General features: G+C 51.7%; 8 protein-coding genes across 8 annotated transcripts; 3 read left to right on the forward strand and 5 right to left on the reverse strand.

The window, feature by feature from the left end:
• Positions 1–38: 38 nt before the first annotated feature.
• On the reverse strand, positions 39–1,691 carry VTN77DRAFT_5333 (uncharacterized protein; the record flags this gene model as incomplete). The annotated part of the gene is made up of 1 exon (XM_069421491.1): positions 39–1,691. One exon carries the CDS (start codon positions 1,689–1,691, stop codon positions 39–41), a length of 1,653 nt encoding a protein of 550 aa, XP_069276971.1.
• Positions 1,692–2,627: 936 nt separating this feature from the next.
• On the reverse strand, positions 2,628–7,402 carry VTN77DRAFT_5334 (uncharacterized protein; the record flags this gene model as incomplete). The annotated part of the gene is made up of 5 exons (XM_069421492.1): positions 2,628–3,776; positions 3,842–3,999; positions 4,058–7,038; positions 7,133–7,276; positions 7,359–7,402. The coding sequence occupies 5 exons, from the start codon at positions 7,400–7,402 to the stop codon at positions 2,628–2,630; spliced, it is 4,476 nt and encodes a 1,491-aa protein (XP_069276972.1).
• A 604-nt stretch (positions 7,403–8,006) lies between these two features.
• On the forward strand, positions 8,007–9,626 carry VTN77DRAFT_5335 (uncharacterized protein; the record flags this gene model as incomplete). The annotated part of the gene is made up of 2 exons (XM_069421493.1): positions 8,007–8,942; positions 9,015–9,626. The coding sequence occupies 2 exons, from the start codon at positions 8,007–8,009 to the stop codon at positions 9,624–9,626; spliced, it is 1,548 nt and encodes a 515-aa protein (XP_069276973.1).
• A 647-nt stretch (positions 9,627–10,273) lies between these two features.
• On the forward strand, positions 10,274–11,984 carry VTN77DRAFT_5336 (uncharacterized protein; the record flags this gene model as incomplete). Its single annotated transcript, XM_069421494.1, has 3 exons — positions 10,274–10,824; positions 10,891–11,877; positions 11,954–11,984. 3 exons carry the CDS (start codon positions 10,274–10,276, stop codon positions 11,982–11,984), a joined length of 1,569 nt encoding a protein of 522 aa, XP_069276974.1.
• A 1,129-nt stretch (positions 11,985–13,113) lies between these two features.
• Positions 13,114–13,613, reverse strand: VTN77DRAFT_5337 (mitochondrial 54S ribosomal protein bL34m; the record flags this gene model as incomplete). Its single annotated transcript, XM_069421495.1, has 2 exons — positions 13,114–13,417; positions 13,498–13,613. 2 exons carry the CDS (start codon positions 13,611–13,613, stop codon positions 13,114–13,116), a joined length of 420 nt encoding a protein of 139 aa, XP_069276975.1.
• A 599-nt stretch (positions 13,614–14,212) lies between these two features.
• On the forward strand, positions 14,213–14,785 carry VTN77DRAFT_5338 (uncharacterized protein; the record flags this gene model as incomplete). The annotated part of the gene is made up of 1 exon (XM_069421496.1): positions 14,213–14,785. The coding sequence occupies one exon, from the start codon at positions 14,213–14,215 to the stop codon at positions 14,783–14,785; it is 573 nt and encodes a 190-aa protein (XP_069276976.1).
• A 223-nt stretch (positions 14,786–15,008) lies between these two features.
• VTN77DRAFT_5339 (uncharacterized protein) lies at positions 15,009–16,627 on the reverse strand (the record flags this gene model as incomplete). The annotated part of the gene is made up of 5 exons (XM_069421497.1): positions 15,009–15,235; positions 15,288–15,480; positions 15,542–16,288; positions 16,351–16,533; positions 16,613–16,627. The coding sequence occupies 5 exons, from the start codon at positions 16,625–16,627 to the stop codon at positions 15,009–15,011; spliced, it is 1,365 nt and encodes a 454-aa protein (XP_069276977.1).
• A 326-nt stretch (positions 16,628–16,953) lies between these two features.
• VTN77DRAFT_5340 (uncharacterized protein) lies at positions 16,954–20,441 on the reverse strand (the record flags this gene model as incomplete). Its single annotated transcript, XM_069421499.1, has 4 exons — positions 16,954–17,139; positions 17,205–19,276; positions 19,327–20,300; positions 20,377–20,441. The coding sequence occupies 4 exons, from the start codon at positions 20,439–20,441 to the stop codon at positions 16,954–16,956; spliced, it is 3,297 nt and encodes a 1,098-aa protein (XP_069276978.1).
• Positions 20,442–20,592: the final 151 nt, after the last annotated feature.

A 20,592-nucleotide genomic window follows, 5' to 3' on the forward strand; every position in this document is an offset into this window, starting at 1 on the left:
CAAAGATGATTTCTTTCTGAATGATTGATTCCAGGCCATCACCGATCGTCTCTCTTCCGGTAGGAGTCACGGTCTCGATCTCGATCTCGGTCTCGGTCTCTGCGGTCGCGATCACGATCACGATCACGATCATGGTCACGATCTCGATGCCGATCCCGATCCCTATGCCGGGAACTGTATCGATCGTCATCCCGGGAACGAGAACTATCCCGGTACCTCCTGTCCCGATCCCGATCTCTATCCCTGTCCCTGTCCCTGTCTCTGTCTTTCTCACGTTCACGATCACGATAGGAGCGATCATCCCGTCCGCTTCCATCGTCATCTTCGTATCGACGGCTCCGTCGATCCCGATCTCCTGATGAGCGACTCCTGTCTCGTCGAGAGGACCCATTTCGCCGTCTTCCATGGCGATCCCTATCCTCCTCGCTATCATCGTAGTAGTCGCGCTTGCGATCGCGATCGCAATCACGTCCACTCTTCTCCAAGTTACGATCCCGTCGCTCTCTCCAGTCTTCCTCCTCCTTTCGAAGCTTGGCCTCCTTCTGGCGCGCCTTGAACTCCTCCTCCGTGATGTACTCGCCCGTCTTCTTGCTCCTCATCATAACAGGCATGTAGATCCCATCAGTGCTCACACCACCCTCTGCATTGCCATGCTTCTTCGACGACTTGCGCATCGCTGCCTTTCCCCATGCGCCAATCTCTACTTCTGCCCCCTTCCCCCCCGATAGGTCTTTGGCACCGATTCCTAGAAACCCTGGCCGTCTTTCAGGAATGCGAGGCTGTGTAGTGCTGGTAGAGTCGCCGTATCTTCCCCTGCCGATCGGTTGACCTTCCTTCCACCCCATCCCCCGGAGCAGGGCGGCGCCAAATTCCTCGACCGGGATAGCCTCGTAGGCCTCCAAGCTCGCAGGATCGGGACGAGTCGCAACGTCGGCACGAAATGAGCTCGTCTCATCATATCGTACCTCATACTCAAAACCGTCACCATTGGCGGTAGGTTTCGAAGACTCGATAACAAGATCAGACCTCCTTCCTTCTCCGGCTCCCGTGCTGTCACGAATAACAGCCTGCAGGGCGATTTCATCCTCCGTGAGTGGCTTAGGCGTCTGCTCGTCGTCGGCAATAGTATGCGCATCCACCATCCTCACATCGCCACCATTCTCCAGCATAGGCTTCTCGCCGCCATCATCAGGACAAGCCGCCCGCGGTTGCGCGTAGTTGAGCCCGTATTTAATACTCGGCCCTTCCGTTTCCACTGGCACGCCTGCCTGTCCTTCCCTCTCTGCCTGCTGCTGAGCCTGCACCTCCCTCGGAAGCAGATTCTTGCCTCTCGGCCTGCGGATGTTGACACCCGGTCGATCCCGCCAGTTATTCTTGCTCTCGACCTTGATCACCAACTCCCTCTTCGCACCCTTCGTGTCACCTCCATCCGCACGGATGGCACCACTGGTGTCAAATCCCGTCACGGCTTCTTCGACCGGGCCACGCTCATCTTCGTCTGACTCGTCATGGTCGTGAAGGTGGTGAGGACGGCGGGGTAACCCGGGCGTGATGTTCGAAGAACGTGATGACGATTGCAGATTAAATGATGTCTTCTTAGCGCCGTTTGTAGATGAAGATGGCAAGGACACGGAGAATGGCTTGGGTTTGTCCTGGCCATCTGCTGTTTCTTCTTGCTGTAATGAGGACATGGTGAACGCCTTCAACGATTTTCGTGTCTCGAGGTTTAAATGACACAAGCGCTGAATTTCATTTAATCCATTGGTCTGAGGGTATGAAAATGGGTAGCACCAGTAGAAGAAGGTTTTCTGACTTTTTTTTTGTTCTTCTATTTAAAGAGAAGAGGACGTGGTTGTCTTTGCCTGCATGAGCTTTCGTCGAGTTGTAGCTGTAGGATTGGCGGGAGTGGCGACACTTAGGAAAAGGTTAAGTTAGTTTAACTTCCGGTTTTGGTACGCCAGTAGGCGCCTGCTTTAACGCCGTCAAACAGTCAAAGCAGAAATTTCCCAACACACCTTCAGTAAGCAGTTATTATTCCTCTGGCATGTGACTGCTTTAAAATTCCACTCTTTAGGACCTAATCCGGGAAGCTGATTTTTGCAGATTCCATACATGAGATGACCATCCTCGTTCAACGTTGAAACACTCTCTGGTCATCAACAGACATGCTCGTATTATTTATTCTACGAAAGGCAATTCCGGAAGAGGAAGATGACGGGCACTATCAGAGGTATTCAGACATTTCATTGCATCGACCGCCATGTAGCCACGAATCCATACCGTGGTCAGCGTTGACTGCATTTGATCCTACTAGTACAAAAAAAACCCCCCACAAGTCATTTCCTTCTAATACCGAGGAAGGCCAGACCGAGAACCACAACGCCAACCCAAAAAAGGTGGGTATTCACCACATGTGCCCCTACCGCACCACATTTAGGATAGCGAGACAAGTATAAAACAAGGTAGAAAAGGACGAGAAGAAAGGGGAAGGAGAAGATTAGGAGGCGCATAGGAAGCGTTAAAAGACGTAGCATAAGTCATGGAACAGGGCAGCACGAAAAGAAGTCAAACAGGCTTTGGTCGAGTTGGGACAATATGTACAGTCCATCCAATAAAACGCATCGGCTTTAGTTGGTCGTCATCTGGGCAGAGGGAGGAATGGGGCTTTTGCTGGTACCGGGGACGGGGCCCGCCTGGACACTACTGCTGCGTTGTGTCTGGGGAGTAGCACTCCGGCTCTGTTGCGGCGGCAGCGCATTTCCATTCATGGACGGAGAATTGCCAACCGGGACGCGGTTCTGTTGACCAGGCTGCGGAACCCGCATCATGGGAGAATAGCCCTGTGCTTGAGGGTTCTGCATGGCAGCCCCCCCATTCGGCATGCCCGGCTGAGAGTTAGCCTGGAAGTTGCCGTCATGAGGGATCTGGAAGTTAGATTGCACAGCGCCGATGTTGCCTGCCGCAGCATTCATGGCAACCTGGGACATACGCTGCTGCTGCTGCTGGAACTGGTGCAGACGATCGGTGGCCAGCTTGTTGACCTGTTCAGGAGGCATGTTGGGATTATTCCGTTGGATCTGGTTCTGGATGCTGCTAATAGTTGGAACGATGCCACTAGACAGATGGTTAGGCTGACCCAGGCGAGGAGAAGCAGACGAGACTCCTTGGCCGGCAGCATTGTGGAAAGAAGGACTTGACATCCCGCCTGCAGCCTGAAGCGCAGCGAGCATTGCCGGGTTGTTCGGATTGCCGTTCACGTTGGACACATTGACATTAGATGCCTGCTGCCCGAACTGCTGCTGGTTGTGAAATTGCTGCTGTTGTTGTGGCGGTTGTTGTTGTTGTTGCTGCTGCTGCTGTTGAGCCTGTTGCTGTTGTTGCTGCTGGCGAGATTGCAAAATCCGTTGTTGTTCTTGGAGCCGGGTAGCCTCTCGAATTACTCGAGCATTGTCAGGAGACGCCTGCATAGGTATCCCGGGTCGCGCGCCCATCGCTTGCTGCATTCCCGGCTGAGGCATCATCTTCATGGCCATCGCATTAGGCGGCATAGGGCTATTGACAGGGCCACCGTTCGGCATCCCCTGCATGGGATGAGGTCGACCTTGATTCACACCTACTCCAGGAGGCATCCCGTTGGGCATGCCATTCGGCACAGGTCCAGGCATTGCTTGAGGCGTACCATTAGCTGGCATGCCATTGGGAGTGCGACCAGGAACGCCGTTCATTACGGGTTGCTGGTTCGGCAGTTGTCCGGCACGTTGAGCAGCCAGATTGGCCTATGGGGGAATGCTGTCAGCAAATCATTTTTGTACGACTCTGGCACCGGAACAGCAACACTTACCCGCTGCTGCGCAATCATCTGCTGCCGGTACTGTTCCTGCCTTTCCTGGAGCTTCATCTCCCGCTCATGTTTCAGCTTGCTGAAGTCGGCCGGAGACGAGATCGGAGGCTTTGGCTGATTCGCCTCGTTGATCTTCCGAAGGGATGCAAGGTGTGAGGCTATAGAAACGTTAGTGTCACGAAATTTGATAGACATATGTTATATATAGATCCTTACCTTGCTGCTGCTTCTGTAGCATAGTCTCGCGCTTCTTTGCCAATTTCCGCATGGCATCCAGAAGAGCAAGATGCCGAGAAGCACGCCGACGGTCGACACGGATCGGCTGAGTAGTCCTTCTCCGAACCGGTGGCTGTGTTTGCGTATTGTTGCCCGTCTGTGCTTGCTGTTGCTGTTGCTGTTGTTGCTGCTGCTGCTGCTGCTGCTGAGCAGCTTGCTGTTGTGCAAGCACAGTGCGCTGTGCCGTTTCCAGCCTTTGATGATAAGCTCGGAAATATTGAGTCTTCGACATATCAGCCGGGAGCCCTTCTAATCCGATCCACCGCTCAAAACATTCCCAGGGAGTTCTTCGTTCAGCTCCTGATGAGAACATCGACGGAGATGAGAGGCAGCTAGATATAAGAGACCAGTTGTAGGAGTATTCCTTCACCAGACGGCGGAGTTCGTCATCTTCTGCAATCGTCCATTGCGAGGACTGCCTGGATTCGAAGAAGCCTACCGAGGGCATCGGATGTTCCGTCGGGGGCCGGAAAGAGTATCCAGGATGAATACGATCCCGGATGTGCTTGTTTTCGGGACGGAAAAGGGCTACGTTCGTCTGCTCTGGAGGGATATCCACCTTCTCCGTTTCCACCTCATTTTCGTACTGTTCGTAGTCATATCTGCTACGTTTCCTGACCGGTTGATCATCGCGGAAACGAATGCGACCAACCGCATATTTTGAAACAGGTAGGATCTCCGTCTTCCACTCCGCGTCCGGCTGGTACCTGAACATCGGCATTTTGGTTTCCGGGGATATTTTGACAGGGGTGTAAAGAGGGAGTTCGTCAAGCAGCTTCTCGGCGGCGGGAGTCATGTCCATGGAAAACGTAAACTCGTCCGATCCCAGTGAGAAGATGGCCGCAGGAGCAATCGTATCTCGTAGATCAGGTCGGGGCTCTTCGGCGAAACCTTCACTGACGGACTCTTCTTCGGCTGAAGGAACAAGGTCTGGTGTCGGATGGGAAACGGGGACCATTTCATCTAAGGTGTCCTCCTGAGACGGTGGAACGGTGTCGGCCTCTTGGGTTTCCGCTACTTTTGGCTTCAACGGAGGTATGCGTGCAGCAACGCGAAGTTGGGCTCGTTGCTCTGCATCACTATTAACATATTCAGCACACCAATCAGCGCAGCTTTTTGCGGCCGCGATCTTCCATTTCCGCTCCTCCCTGAAATCTGTCCGCATCCATTTCATATGATCCAGAAGGATATCCCAATGCGTCCATTGCCGTGAAGGCTCCACCGACCGCTTCATCTGACGGAGAGGCCACCGATTAGCATTCTGAAGCGAGTAGATGCGTCGCAGGGTGCGGCAGTCCATCTGCTCATGGTAGTCGAGAAGGTGGTTGGAGGTAGTCAAGGTCTTATGCGCAGATGCAAGAAGGGTACTGAGGTTCAGGCTACGAGGAGGCGAATACGCCTTGTTCTGAAAGAGCGTGAACAGGTAATCCTGCTCCTCGTTCAGCCCAGCCGTCAAGTCGCCCATATTCTGCCGCACCAGATCCTGGGATTCATTTCTTTCTGGCTGCTGTTTCGGAAAGACAACAGTCGAAAGCTTAGTGCGCTCCTTTTCCCGCTCCTTCCTCTGCTTGATCCGCGCTGCTGGATCAGGTGAGCGTTTCTCAGACGGCAGGGGCTGGCCAACACAGGTAGCTCGCGTCGATTCCGCCGAAGACTTGTCTACTTGCGTAGCCGAGGGCCTGGGGGTCTCCCCAAGGATTTCTGAAACAGACTTGTGGCGTATAGCACCAGAAGAAACCCTCGTCGTCATCCTTTCTGGCGGAGGATGCGGGACTGGTGCTGGGGTAACAGTTGGGGACTTCTTGATGACACTCGACACTGAAGTCGCTGGGGGAGCCTGTTGAACGGCTTTTTCGTCCACCACAGATGTCTGGACAGCCGCGCTTGTCTCCATGGAAGGCTGGGTGGCATTTGCAGCCTTCTCCAATGGCGAGGGCGATAAGTCTTGAGAGACATCCATCTTGTCCGCAGACGGTGTCGCCAAAGTGGTGGATGGGACTACATCTTCCCTGATCACTTCATTTGACAGGGGGGTGCTACCAGGCTGGGAGCGATCACCGATCGTCCTGCTCGCAGCCAAGATTCCCTGTTGGTTCTGTTGGAGCGATTGTGCCTCCTCGAGCTTGAGCTGCTCGTCTGGGGTGGACGGTACCAAAGGTGGCCGTGTCTCTTGGAGAGGTATCTCTGGCTGGATTTGGCGAGGGTGATACGTAGGCTTCGATGGACCGACTATCTGATCCTCCGAATCCACTACCTCGCCCGGACTCGTGTCCGGAGAGGCTGTTGGGGGGACCGGAGTATTGGAATAGGGCTCCACGGACGATGCTGGTGACAAAGGTTGATCTGGTTGCGCAACAGCCCCAAGAGCCAGTGACGGTCGTTGGTCCTGCTTCCTCTGCGCACCCGGGACCTCGGGCGCCTGCAATGGAGGCGCTCCTGCGCGATCCAACGCAGACAGATCACGAGCCTGGTCTTTGGGACTTTGTCGGGGCTGAACAGGAGGGAGAGAGGATTCCGGTGCGACTTGATCCTGAGCGCTCACGGGCGTCTCAGGTGCAGCGATATGGGACACATGTCCAGGAGACCGGATAGAGATCGGTTTTGCGGATAGTGCTTCGCCCTCAGGTACGGAAGGACCCTTAGAAGGGACAGGCTCAAACTCCTCTGGATTTGTTTGTGTTGACACCGTGCTTGTCTGACTTTCTGCAACTTGAGTTCGAGTTTCTGTCACATGCTGCTCCGTCGACGGTCCGAGCTCTACTTGCGACGAAGGAGCGGTAGCAGTCGCGTCTTGTTTCTCAAGCCTAGGCTCTGCGACAGGCTCCGTAGTTCCTGGAGCACGAGGAGGCTCCTGCCGGCGCGCGAAGACGGTCGCATAGTCGGGAAACGGCGGTAGGGTAGCTTCATTAAAATACCGACCTCTGTTATCAAGGCCATTAGCAATTAAAAAGTTACAAAAAATTTTACGTTTAGTACTTTGATGGTAGAGGAGAGTAATGGATAGATGGGACATACTTAGAGAGATCGTTGGCGTCGAGGAAGGCCTGTTCTTTTTGCCGGTACTGAAAGTCCGCAGGAGCGCCCTCGGTCGCGCCCGCGTACCCGACGGTCGCAAAATAGAGCTCGCTCAGTTTTCGCTTTCGCGACAGCAAACAACGTCTAAAATTCACGGTAAGCGAGAATTCAATATTTAATAGTCCAAAAAATCAAACGAGTCGCTCAAAAAAAAATTTCCACTTACGCGATCTCATCATTTTTAGACCGGAGCAGCTCGTCGCGGAGCATCGAGTCTATCTCGACCACACAGCATCCGATTAACGCGTGGAAAAATAGGGCAATGAAAAGAGCGATATCATTCAGGCTGAAAAAATCGCTCCAAAGTGATGAAAAGGGTGGAGTTGGGGGAGTTTTTGGATGGTGAAGACCAAGACGCGAGGATTTCACCTGGCTGTGCTGGGGGGCGGGCGGTTACTGGATTCGACGGGATGTGAGCACGGGCAAGTGTTAGCGGTGGTTTGGTGAGTGCCAGGCAGAGGCAAAGGCAGGAAGCAACAAAAGTTCAACAGGGATGGAACGCAGGGGCAGGTTGGCCTCAGGCAGGATAAGGCTGGGTTGGAAAAGGCAAAAGAAGTTGGCCAACTGGTGAGTCACCGAGTAATCCTTGCTGCCTGAGGCCGAAAGGCAAGAACGGGTGCCATGGTACATTACATCACGTGATATATGGCATGTGACCTGGATTTCGGATCATTTGTTTCTGCTAGATCCGGCGGTCACTGTCGGCAAATCGAGCTATCAGCGGGAAAAAAAAAAGTTGCCAAGGCATCAGATATACACACTGCAGGATAGCAATTGTCAGATCACACTCACAACCAGCTCTTATTGCGTTGTCATGGGCAAGCGCAAGAGAGAAGCCGCCGTCGAGGACGGCCAGACTGCTAGTGAACAACCTCGTAAGGCTATCAAGGCCACTGCAACTACCGATGCTTCGCTGTCCAGCAACGATCCCGCTCCCGTGACGATCCAGATTGTCACCGGTTCTTACGAGCGAGTCCTGCATGGTTTTACAGCGACTCTCCCAAGCTCCCCTGCGACAGATGAAAAGGATGTAGAAGCTAGTGCCTCTCCTTCTGTCCAATTTGCAGACACGTTCCTTTTCCACGCCCATGCCTCCGCAATTCGGTCTCTCGCGCTGTCACCGCTCACCGGTGCAGACTCCAACCAGCCTCAGAAGTTGATTCTAGCCAGTGGCGGCACCGATGAGCGTATCAATCTCTACTCTCTGTCCGCGTCCCCCCCGGTGGTCAATGACCGATTCCCCTCCGTACCAACGCTGGCTGGAAGCAAGGTTCTGGAGAACCCGAAAAACCGGGAGCTGGGTTCATTGCTGCACCACTCCTCCAGTATCACTGCCCTCTATTTCCCCTCGCGCTCCAAGTTATTGGCAGGAGCTGAGGACAACACCATCTCTGTCACCAGAACGCGGGACTGGACCGTCGTGTCTACCGTCAAAGCTCCCCGTCCGAAGGCGCAAGGACGGCCCAGCGGGGATACCGCTCCCCCGGGCAGCTCTCCCTCAGGCATCAACGATTTTGCGATCCACCCTAGCATGAAACTCATGCTCAGCGTGAGCCGTGGGGAGAAATGTATGAGACTGTGGAACTTAGTCACGGGTAAGAAAGCGGGAGTGTTGAATTTTAGCAAGGAGATCCTGCAGAGCGTCAAGGAAGGAAAACGCGGCACCGGGGAGGGCCGCAAGATCGTTTGGGACTCTCAGGGAGAAGAGTTTGCGGTTGCCTTTGAATGGGGCGCTGTGGTATTCGGAGTGGTAGGTGACCTTTCCGGTGGATGAAGACTTCTTTTTTTTTTTCCTCTTGAGATTAACAATTATTGTTGTCAGGATTCAATTCCCAAATGCAAGCTCTTGCCGTCTCCGATGAGTAAACTGCATCGCATAAAATATGTCAATTTCAGTCAGCAGAATGACGGTACAGACGAACTGCTTGCTGCCTCCACAGAAGACGGCAGGATCATCTTCTACTCCACCAAGGAGACGAAGCCCTCAGGTTCTGATGATTCCGAGTCTTCCATCCCGGACGCGCAAATTCGGGCGCAGTTAGGTGGTAAGGCCTGCGGTCTGTCCGGGCGAGTCAAAGATTTTGAAGTCCTGAGCCTTGCCGACTCTGCGGCCTGGAAGGATCACTTCCTCCTTGTGACATGCGGCAGTGATGGGGCTGTCCGTCTGTGGCTTTTGAGGAGAGAGGAACTCGAGAAACCGAAATCTGGGCCGCCGAATGGCGACACAAAAAGTGAAGTCCAGCCACGTCAGGTTGGAAAGCTGCTCAGCACATATGAAACCGGGAATCGCATCACCTGCATGGTTGCCTTTGTGATGCAAAAGCCAGAAGACCCTTCTGCAATGGGGGAGTCAGAATTTGAGTCTGGCAGCGGCGAAGAAGATAATGACGACGATGACGAGTCCAGTAGTGAGGAGAGTGATAAGGAGGATTGAGTGTATTGTATACAGTCATAGTGGATTCTGCATTTACTAGGTACATATTTACTAAGTATACCCCATCATGAGGAGTTTGGCAAATGTGAAGAAGAAAAGGTCATTGTGGAGAGTCTATATTCAAGATAATCAAGTCTGTATTCAGTGGCATTTGTTAGAACCGTATCCATGAGATCCCCTTTGCTTTCTGGAGAGGATTCAGTCATCCTGCAGATCTATCCAACTGTGGGTGGTATTTCTTCTGACTCATTACTGCCCACAAAAATTTTCCCCAACCCACATTTGCTCTCTTTCGAGCAACATTGCATCAACTATCACCCCAGGAAAAAGGGGGAAGAAAAAAAACAATAGTTTTTTTTTTCCTATTTTTTCCTACAATAGGTAATTCAGATCTGCAGCCATTTTTTCTTGCCTGTTCTGCTGCCAGGGAAAGGAGTTTGTTCATTCGCCGCCCGCCCGCAATCATCTCCACTGCACAAATCAAGACCCCACCAGGCCGAATCAGACCGATTTTGTCATATCCATCCAGCAGCCTCATAGAGGAGCAATTTTCAACGTCCACGGCCCGGAACGCCATTCTCTGAACCTTTTCCTCCTGCCCCCGTCAAGAGCAGCTGCTGTTGAAAGCGTCATCCGCCATCGCAATCATGGCTACCAACGGCGACTTCTCGGATGAAGAGTCCCAACCGTCCCAGCCTGGCTCGCCCGTCTTAGACGCCAACGGGCACGACGATGTCGAGGACCAGGAACCTCTTGACCAGGAAGAAGAGAAAGAAGAGAAGCCTCTCAAGGAGAAGAAGAAGGCCACGCCCGCACCACCTCCCCCTCAACCTAAGCGGCCAGAGCTGCCCCAACAACCAGATCCCGACACGATCGATTTTTCGACTTTGACCCCGCTCTCGCCTGAGATCATTGCCCGCCAGGCCACGATTAACATCGGAACCATTGGCCATGTCGCTCACGGCAAGTCGACGGTGGTCAAGGCCATTTCAGAGGTGCAGACTGTCCGCTTCAAGAACGAGCTGGAACGAAACATTACCATCAAGTTGGGTTACGCCAACGCGAAGATCTACAAGTGCGACAACCCCGCGTGTCCTCGACCGACATGCTACAAGAGCTATAAGAGCGAGAAGGAGATTGATCCGCCATGCGAGCGAGAAGGCTGTACGGGACGCTACCGGCTATTGAGACATGTCTCGTAAGTGCCCTCTATACAAAAAAAAAAGTCACTTCGAAGAGTAACATGCTAATCAAACTGGGACAGCTTCGTCGACTGCCCCGGACACGACATTCTCATGAGCACCATGTTGTCTGGTGCCGCCGTCATGGACGCAGCGCTGCTGCTGATTGCTGGAAATGAATCATGCCCGCAGCCACAGACATCTGAGCACTTGGCCGCCATCGAGATCATGAAACTGAGCCATATCATCATTCTCCAGAACAAGGTCGACCTGATGCGGGAAGAGGCCGCCCTGCAGCACTACCAGACGATCTTGAAGTTCATTCGAGGCACTGTGGCGGATGGCTCGCCCATCATTCCTATCTCCGCGCAGCTGAAGTACAACATTGACGCCGTCAACGAATACCTGGTCACCCACATTCCCGTTCCAGTCCGCGACTTCACTGCTGCCCCACACATGATCGTCATTCGATCCTTCGACGTGAACAAACCTGGTGCTGAGATTGAAGAGCTCAAGGGTGGTGTTGCCGGTGGTTCGATCCTGACCGGTGTGCTGAAGTTGAATGACGAGATCGAGATTCGGCCAGGTCTGGTTACCAAGGATGAGAATGGCAAGATTCAATGCCGCCCCATCTTCTCCCGGGTTGTCTCCCTCTTTGCGGAGCACAATGATCTGAAGTTCGCTGTCCCTGGTGGTTTGATCGGTGTCGGAACTCGGGTCGACCCTACGCTGTGCCGTGCTGATCGTCTGGTCGGCTTCGTCCTGGGGTTGCGAGGGAAGTTGCCAGCGATTTACATCGAACTGGAGGTTAACTACTTCTTGCTCCGTCGTCTGCTGGGTGTCAAGACTGCCGACGGCAAGCAGGCCAAGGTCGCCAAGCTGTCGAAGAACGAGGTTCTGATGGTCAACATCGGATCTACGGCGACGGGTGCCAAGGTCATGGGTGTCAAGGCGGATGCGGCGAAGCTGACTCTGACACAACCTGCCTGCACGGAGATTGGCGAGAAGATTGCCATCAGCCGAAGAATCGAGAAGCACTGGCGGTTGATCGGTTGGGCGACTATTGTTGCGTAAGTAGCCCTTTTTCTTCTTTTAAAAAAATAATTTGATGAATTTATTGCCTTCGGGTACTAATTATCGTCGCAGTGGAACAACCTTGGAGCCTATTATGGACTGAGGGTCGAACGAAAGATGAATTGGCCGTCGTCACGCTGCGAGTCCCTCGCCCAGAGCACACCCGTCTGGTCAGCACCGAGAACGGATATCTATATATATCCAAGAAGAAGAAAAAGCCAAAAGAGACAAGACAAGACAGGCCAAATTTAAGGACGGGAATAGGGTTAACCACACAAACCTGCAGATTTGTAAAGAAGCAAGAAAGACAGACATTGCAGGGGGGCGGTATGGTCGTTCTGTTGTGTTGTGTTGCTTTTCCATGTATTGACTCTTGCGCTGGGCATAATTATTTGGGGGGTTTGTTTACTTGCATGGGCGTAGAAGCATACATTTTCCTTTTCTCTCGTCTTTTTTTCCTTTTTTTCCCCCTTTTCTTTTTTCTTTTGTTTTTCCCCCTCAAAAATATGTGAGAGTCATAGGAACCGGAGGCGATCGATGATGACGAATGACAAAAAGCTTGCTTAGTGATTGATCAATGACTTTCTACGTCCTTAGCCAGGCGAGAGTAGGAACCAAAAAAAAGGAAATAAAATAAACCGGATTGGAACGAATTGATGTCTCATAGTAAGTAGAAATTGCCTAAGTACAGGATGTTTCTTTTCTTGAAAAGAGATACTACATGTTGCTTTTTGCGTCCATAAATAAATAACATTGCTCTGTAATGCTAATAAATATTGTACTGTACAGGTTATCTAACTTCCATAACTATACCACACACACATGTGTTTGTTCTTTCTGTTCTGTTCACCAGGTCGCCCTTTTTTTTTTCTCGCCACTCTCTCCAAATTTGCTCCAGCTCACTATCAATCAGCTGCTTTTCTCTCTCGATTCAAAGGCGATTATATCACTCAAAACGATCACTCAACCAAGGTTATATATCAGTCAAGCCCTTTAAGTTAAAAGTACAGTACAAATAACGGAAAGAAAATCGAGAACGCCCGCCTAGATAGATCTTCTAGCTGGGTTTCATGCCCACATATCATATCATATCCCTCCTTTTGAAATAAAGCCTCTATGGGAGGGACATGACATGGCATGACATGTCAAGACGAGACCAAAAAAAAACCCGGAATGGTTCCTTTCTTCCGCAATCGAATTCCTGCAAATTGCATGCGTTTGATAATTTTTTTTCACCAACTCAACCACTTCCTCCCCTTCGCCCTCCGACGCATGAGGATCTTCCGTCCACCACGACTCCGCAGTCGCGCAAGAAACCCATGGCGTCGCTTCTGGACTCTCCGCGAGGGGTTGTACGTATCGCGTTTTCCGGCGAGGGAGGCTGAGGCGGAGAAGGAGCGTGTTTGTTGAGCAGCCGCCGCTGGTGAAAATGGACGGAGGAGTGGGAATGAACTAGAGGAGGAAGCGATGAGGAGAGAGGAGAATGTTCGTTGCGTAGACGGTGAAGATGAGAAGGATGGAAGGGATGTGGATGGCCTGGTACTTCGTGGTCAGTACTCATTCATCAATTCCTGTCGCAGCGTACATGATACAAATTTAAACAAAGGTATACACACCTCAAAATCTGCGACTGCAACCGCGACAACGCAGTCATCCGTGCCGGAGCTGCTGCAGTAGCAGCATTGAACGTAGAGGAGGGCAAAGCTGCCCTCCAGCACCGGAGGGCCAGCATAATTCTTATTTATCCGGAGATCAGATAGATCACTTGGCAGGATAAGCCGAGAACAAGTAGTCAAAAAACAACCTGACACCCTCCGAGGTAAATAATTGGACGAATGAATTGGAATGAATGGGATCAAGTAGTTGCCCTGGTTGGTCGTGTCGGTCACACTGGCGGAGTTCCTACATAGTTAGTAGGGTAGGTATCCGGCAGAAAATTGACTGACATGCGGCACGGAGGACGGAGGACGGGGAACTGTGGAACGGAGATATCGACGCCGACAAAAAAAAAAGTTTCAAGATATTTTGATTTCTAGACACTGTTCTTACGGCCTTGTCTTGGTTTCCAGCGCTTTTTATATCGTGTAATTTTTTGAGAAAGTTTTGATTATACTACAGGAACCTGTTCTTGCATATATTTTTTTTCTTTTCTTTTTAAGTTTCCCTCCTACAGGACTACCGAGATCGAAAAATTCATCTACCAGTTCTCGGCCATTCTCTCGCCCCGCTTGCTTCATCGATACTGAAATTCCACCCACGACAAAGATATCCAAAATTAAATATCGAGAAAGAATATAAAGAGCAAGAAAACAATAAAGAAAATAAAAATCAATGGCTACCTCCGGCCCCAACCCCCTCCCACCAACCATCATCCTCTCCTCCAAACCCATCTCCCAATCCGCCGCGCACGACTTCCTCGCCGCGTACCTCGACCGCGCCGCCACGGACCCAGCTCTACAGCCCAATGCGACCATCTCTGAACACGGGCCCGTCTCGCGCACCACGGCCGCCGCGCCCAATCTCATCCTGCACAATCTGAAGCGCGTGCAAGCGGGCCTTGCGGGGGAAGTGCTGGGTCGCGATTTGACGCTGCTGAGTGGTGCGGTGCCGCAGCAGCAGGAACAACAGCAAGGTGATGCTACTGCCGCTGCGGCTGGTGACAGCTGGGAGGATCGACAGAAGTGGGAGTTGACGAATGGGGAGCAACAGCAGGATGAGATTGGTGGAGACTTCACCACCGGAGGAGAGAATATACAGGTCGGTGAGGAGGGGATACTAGTGTCGAAGAAGATCGACAAGGAAGAGCGCAAGCGCAAGAAGAAGGAGCGTCGGCTGGCGGAGAAGAGGGCCAAAGCGAAGAAAAATAATGACGCAGCGGATGACGCCGCGGAGGCGAGCGAATGATGGATTTAGAATATCTCAAACCCTGGCCTTTGCTTCAGGTGCCTTTTTTTTTTACAGGGACAAGATACAGTTGGTAAGGAAAGACCTTGCGTTGAATTTTCATTGGATCATTCTTTTTCTATCGTGCCCATCCATCCAGTGTCCACGGGTCGTGTCAAGCAATGTGACTAACGTCTAACCTACATGGAAATGTAGGGGAAAAAATAAACGAAAAGAAATCAGACTACAGCTCCCTGTCCGCCGCCTTGACAGGCTTATCGCGATCCAAACTCTTGTCGGCTTCCTTTCCCTTCCAGCCCAACGCGCCGAGCCGCTCCGGCAGGATCGGGTGAGAATAGTGGTAGCTTGCATACATCCAATCCGCGTCCATGGTGCTCAAGTTCTGGATCTGGAGTTTGAGGAGCGACCTTGCCAGTTCCTTGGAATACCCGAGTTTCGCAGCAAAGGCATCTGGTGGATGCATATCAGCATCTGATTCTGAACCATGAAACTGCAAACTTACCTGCTTGGAACTCGAATTTCCGGCTGAGAATGTTCATTAAGAGCTTGACAATAGCATCCATCGGCGCCAAGGCGTCGGAGAACAGAAGGAATGCGATCATGACGGGATATTCATCGTGGAACCCAAACGCCTCGTATAGTGACTTGTTGTTGATAAACGCAGTGAATAGAACAAAGATATAGAACATGTGGAACTATATTCAAATTAGTGGCCTGTTTCAGCTTCCCCTGAAAAAAAAAAAAGGCAATTCGTACCTGTGCGATACCAAACAACTTGGTAGTATGACCGAGGCTCCAGTGACCCAGCTCATGGCTCAACACAGCAACCACCTCTTCCGGTTCACTCCCCTGGATCAGCGTGTCATAGATGACAATGTGCTTCTTCCACGGCAGACCATAGAAGTACGCGTTGCTGTGAGCGCTCCTCTTGCTGCCATCGATGACGTAGAGCTCATGCAAGGGGAACTTGAGCTTCTTCGCGAGCTCCTCGACACCGGTCTTGATTGGGCCAGGTTCAAGCGGGGACAGCTTGTTGAATAGCGGCAAGATGGCAATCGGGTAGATGGTGATGGCGAAGATCTGGACGAAGACACTGAAAAGCCACAGGTAATAGAAGAAGCTGTTCCCAGTCTTCTGGATGATCTTGAGCATCCCGGCCAAGATGGGGCCACCGATCACAATCCCCAGCAGTTGACTCTTCAGAATGTCCGTGACCCAGAGCTTGACGGTCTGCTTGTTGAAGCCGAATTTCTCCTCGAGGACGAACGTGTTGTAATACGAGACCGGCAGCGAAAGGACCGTCGTGACCAAGTTGAAAACGAAAAAGAAGACCAGAGTATGCCCAATTTCGCCTTGAAACCATGACGGAAAGTAGCGAGCTAGCCAAACACCAGTAATTCCCCAGACCTTGGGCAAAAAATCGTAATAGATGAAGACCAGGTTCTGGACCTGACTGTAGAGACCGGAGACAAATCCAAATTTGGCTTTCGCCCGTCCATATGCCTGATTTCGAACAAATGGGTTAGCATTGCAACCGTCTCCTGGGCGGCTAGTGGGCTGCGTACCTGGCTCTCATCAAAGACCTTCTGCGAGACCTCACCCTCCAGCACCTTTGGGGGCTTTGTACGCGACAGGACGCGGTACTGACGGAGCGACAGAAACCCCTCGAGGATAAATTGACCGAGAGAAAAGCCCACGAGCACGCTCTTCCATGGGAAGAGCGGGCGGTCGAGGAGACGCTCCAGGCGCTGTGACCAGTGGTTAGCCTTTGCTCATCATTCAAGTCCAACAGTATCTGAAAGAAACAAAGGGAAAAGTCCGACAAACCTGGAGGATACTCATGACGGCAGATCGTGGAAGCAACTGTACGTCTTGTGCAGTTGTTGCTTGCCTTGTTCGTGACCCGTGTCAACTTCCTGGATCTTAGGTGGGTAGGTTTTCAAACAAACAGTGCAAACTTGGTAGTACGTTGGTTCATCATGTCAGCTATTATTATTACACGACTATGCACAATTCATCGTGTAATTATAGTCTATCATCGTAGCTTTGCTAAGTATTATGTAGGCAGTCCGAGTAATCAAATGGAACGCCTTCTCGACCTCCCAAGTCTATACCGCTGACAATGCTGAAACCTAACCCTATCGCAGGCGATGCCGCTCCCCATTCATTCATTCATCATCATCGCTATAGTCATCATCAGAACCATCATCTTCGACAAGCTCATAATCTTCCTCCTCTTCGGATTCCTCCTCTTCCTCCTCATCGCCTAGTTTCAATCCGTAGTCATCCTCGAAGTGCTTCAGTGGCTGTACTTCAGGTTTGAACCCCGAAGATTCTAGGCCCTGCTTGATTGTCTACCACGGTAGTCAGCATTTAGATGGTAATGTTTAACGGGAGAAGGGATGGGAAAGCCACTCACATCCTCGAGAACCGGTGCGCAAGTCACCACGAGGTTCGATCTGTCAGGGTCAAAAAGAGGCATGATGATATCCCGCAAGGCCTCCTTGACCTCGTCGACCTTGATCTCCCTCACTTTTTTCAATGTTCTCTCCTTGTAATCGCTCGGCAAATTCCGCACGACCTGGCGGATGAAACTGCCTTGTGCGGCGCTGGCAATGGTCGCCTGCTCATTTGCGAAACTGACCACGATACTGCTGATCGCGCCCTCAAGCATCAATGGTTCGAAAGGAACAGCGTCCGTAAGATGGTCCTCAACAATTTTCTTGCTTGCCTCGAATGCCTTGTGGGCATTCGGAGAGCGATAGACGTCGTAATTAACGGTGCCAAGATCAATATTATAGGCAAAGTTCGTACCATATGCCAGGCCGGTTCCGCGGACAGCAACCCAGAGAGGACCCTCAACCGCGTTCATATAAGCGATCGCAACCAGCAACGCGGGCAACTTGGGGTGATCGTAGGAGTCAAGACCCCTGGCCGTGGCGTAGGCAAACGATGAGTCGATCGTCGGCATCGGAACCACATACGACAACTTGCCCAGATTCTTTCCAGCTTCACTGAGCACAGCTTGTCGGCTGGTAATGGGCTGAAGGGGAACATTAGGATCCAGGGTAGCGAGGAAAGGTTGCCATGAGGACACAGGCCGAGCGAGCTTCTCCACGTCGGCGATGACAAGGACACGGAAATTCTCGAACCGGAAGAGCGATTTCCGAATCTCTTCCATACGCGACACCACCAGTTCTGGCTGGGTCTCGAGAAGTCGCTTAATCCGTTTCAAGTACCGTGCCTTGACCAGAGTGCTCCGGGCCCGGACGATAGATTCAGGGGCATAATGCACCATGACGTACACAGCAGCGAGCATGTCATCACCGCTGCGTTTGGAATCAGGAACATCTGCGAGAAGCCGGGCCGTGATAGCTTTGAGCCTCTCCACGTCAAAGATTGAATTCCGTACGAGCTCTTTGAGCCAGGAAATGGCAGTGGCATACTTCTCCACTTCAACCTGGAACGTGACGCGCAGCATCTCAGAGTTGCCCAGGCTTCGTGCACCCTCCATCGAATACCCAACAGTGTCGCGTTCCAACTCAACGACCACTTGCTCAAAAGCGATAGTCTTGCCATCACGCTGGATGGGAAGATTGAAGAAAGCTTCAGTGTATACGACCAACAACGGTCGAAGCTGGACCGGAACCTCCTGAGCCGAAATGAGGAGAGAAATTTGTGCGAAGTTACTAGCGATATGCTCGAAATGAATGAATAGAGGTGCCTCCGACCCATCTGCATCCACAAGTTTCTGTATCTTATGATCCGGTCGTCCCGCTTTCAGAGCAGCACCGGACCTTGCCGTCGTCGTCTCAACAAAATGGATGGATTCTACCCCTGGCACCTTGAACTTGGCAAGCATTTCCCTTGGGATCTCCTTGTCGTTTTCGGCTTTGGCCTGTTCAAGCTTTTCGGCCAACTTTCTCAGTCCCTCCTCTCCGAATTTTTCCCGCTGTGCTGCGACTCGTGCCTCTTCATCCGACTTGAGCTTTTCCGCGAGCTTGGAGGATGGGACACCGAGTATGGACACATGAGGGGCATCAGAGATCCATTTCCTAATGAAGTCTTTCCACTGCGTCTCACTCCATTTTTCCAGCTCATCGTACTCCTTCAAGCTTGCAACATCAAGCAACGTTGACCCATCTCTCTTACCAAATAGGAAATCAGAGATGACGTATTCTGCAAAGGGGACAGCAGAGTTCTCTGTGGAAAACTTCCAGCTTCGCTTTTGGCGCTGGATGCACTCCCGTAGATATTGCATATCTAGCGGCTTCTCCATAGCTTCGTGCAGAACCTCAAAGAATCTCCTCTCAACCTGTGAAAGCTTCTCCGTAGCCACACTGGTCAACGTGAACCGAATCTCAATGCTGGGACGATCTTCAGTAGAGAAGTAAACAGCACTTGCGACCTGCTCTTTTTCGACCAACACATTCTCGAGAACAGTAGCCGAAGAACCGGCGAGATAGAGCAGCACAACATTGAGGGCACCACCTAGCGGATTGTCAGCAGTGTCTGCGATTCCTTTGGTCATACAGACTCACCTTGTACTGGGTCCGTGCAAGATGGCCCCAGGAATCTGATTTCAATCTCGCCAGAGGACTCGTCCTCTTCAGGGAACTCCACAGTTTCCACAACAGATTTCTGCAGGGCTGGAGCCTGGCGAGATTCTACCCAAGGCCGCTTAAAAGGAGAGTCGGGGCTTGGAATCACATCGAGAATGGTGGTCTCAAATTTATCCAAGGTTTCCAGCAAATCATCATGATCCACTTCACCAGTAATGATCAGACATAAATTCTTGGGCTGGTACATCTCCCGATGAAAGTCGCGGATTCTGTCGGCGGTAAGGACACGGAGCTGTTCCATCATTCCTCCCGTCTCATATCGAAAACCTACGCCTTCCGGGTAAAGCAGACGCCGAGCTCGTAAGTCGATCAGTTCAGAAGCGGTATTCTGAACACCTTGCATTTCTGAGTACACAACGCCGGCATCGTGCCCGGTGCCGTCGATGTGATGTACCTCGGTGTAGCAGCCTGCGTCAGTGAGCGTCGGGGCAATAACATGCTCGAGATACACTGGTAGGATCTGAGAGAACCCTTCCCACCCGGCTGTGTCTAGAGTATACGCTGTATGGTCGGTAGCTGTCCAGGCGTTCGTGTTTGAGTAAGCTCTCGTGGCGAGTTTATCAAGAAACCCTTTATAACGATAGTTCCTTGATCCCATGAAGCATAAGTGCTCTAGAGTATGTGGAGCTCCCGAGTCATCATGAATTTCGGTTGCAAGCACGAAATAACCGGAAACTTTGGGTCCTTTCCCATCAATAACTACAACTCTCATACCCGTCCTCTCCGATTCATATTGAGTGAACTCGTTAACGGAGTAGTCGGGTTTGAATTTTTGGAGTAGTCGAAAGTGGCCCTTTTTGCGCTCCAAAGACGCCATTTTGGACCGATATATCCAGGATGGACTGGCTTTTTCCAAGAAACCAGGAATCGAGCCCAGCCGCGGATTCAGGCACCTGACCCTTGGTCAGTTACAGGTCAGAACTGACAATAATGCACTATCATAGCAAGCGAAGTCCAAGGCTCACACACCCAAAATGTTTTGACAGTTGGAAGAAAGAAGAGCGCTGGGAAATTGCGGGGTCAAGCTTCTTCATACATTAGAATAGACGTAGACAGTACATATCTATTCGCAAATAAATTGGCTAACACGACGAACAAAGGGAGAAGGGATAATAAAAGGAACAGCTCGGCCCGCAGCGCACCCTGATGATGCTTCTGCATTCGAGACCATAAAGAACAGACCGC

The sequence above is a fragment of the Rasamsonia byssochlamydoides genome (assembly GCF_041956645.1).
Source record: "Rasamsonia byssochlamydoides strain NRRL 3658 unplaced genomic scaffold VTN77scaffold_39, whole genome shotgun sequence".
NCBI lineage: Eukaryota > Fungi > Ascomycota > Eurotiomycetes > Eurotiales > Trichocomaceae > Rasamsonia > Rasamsonia byssochlamydoides.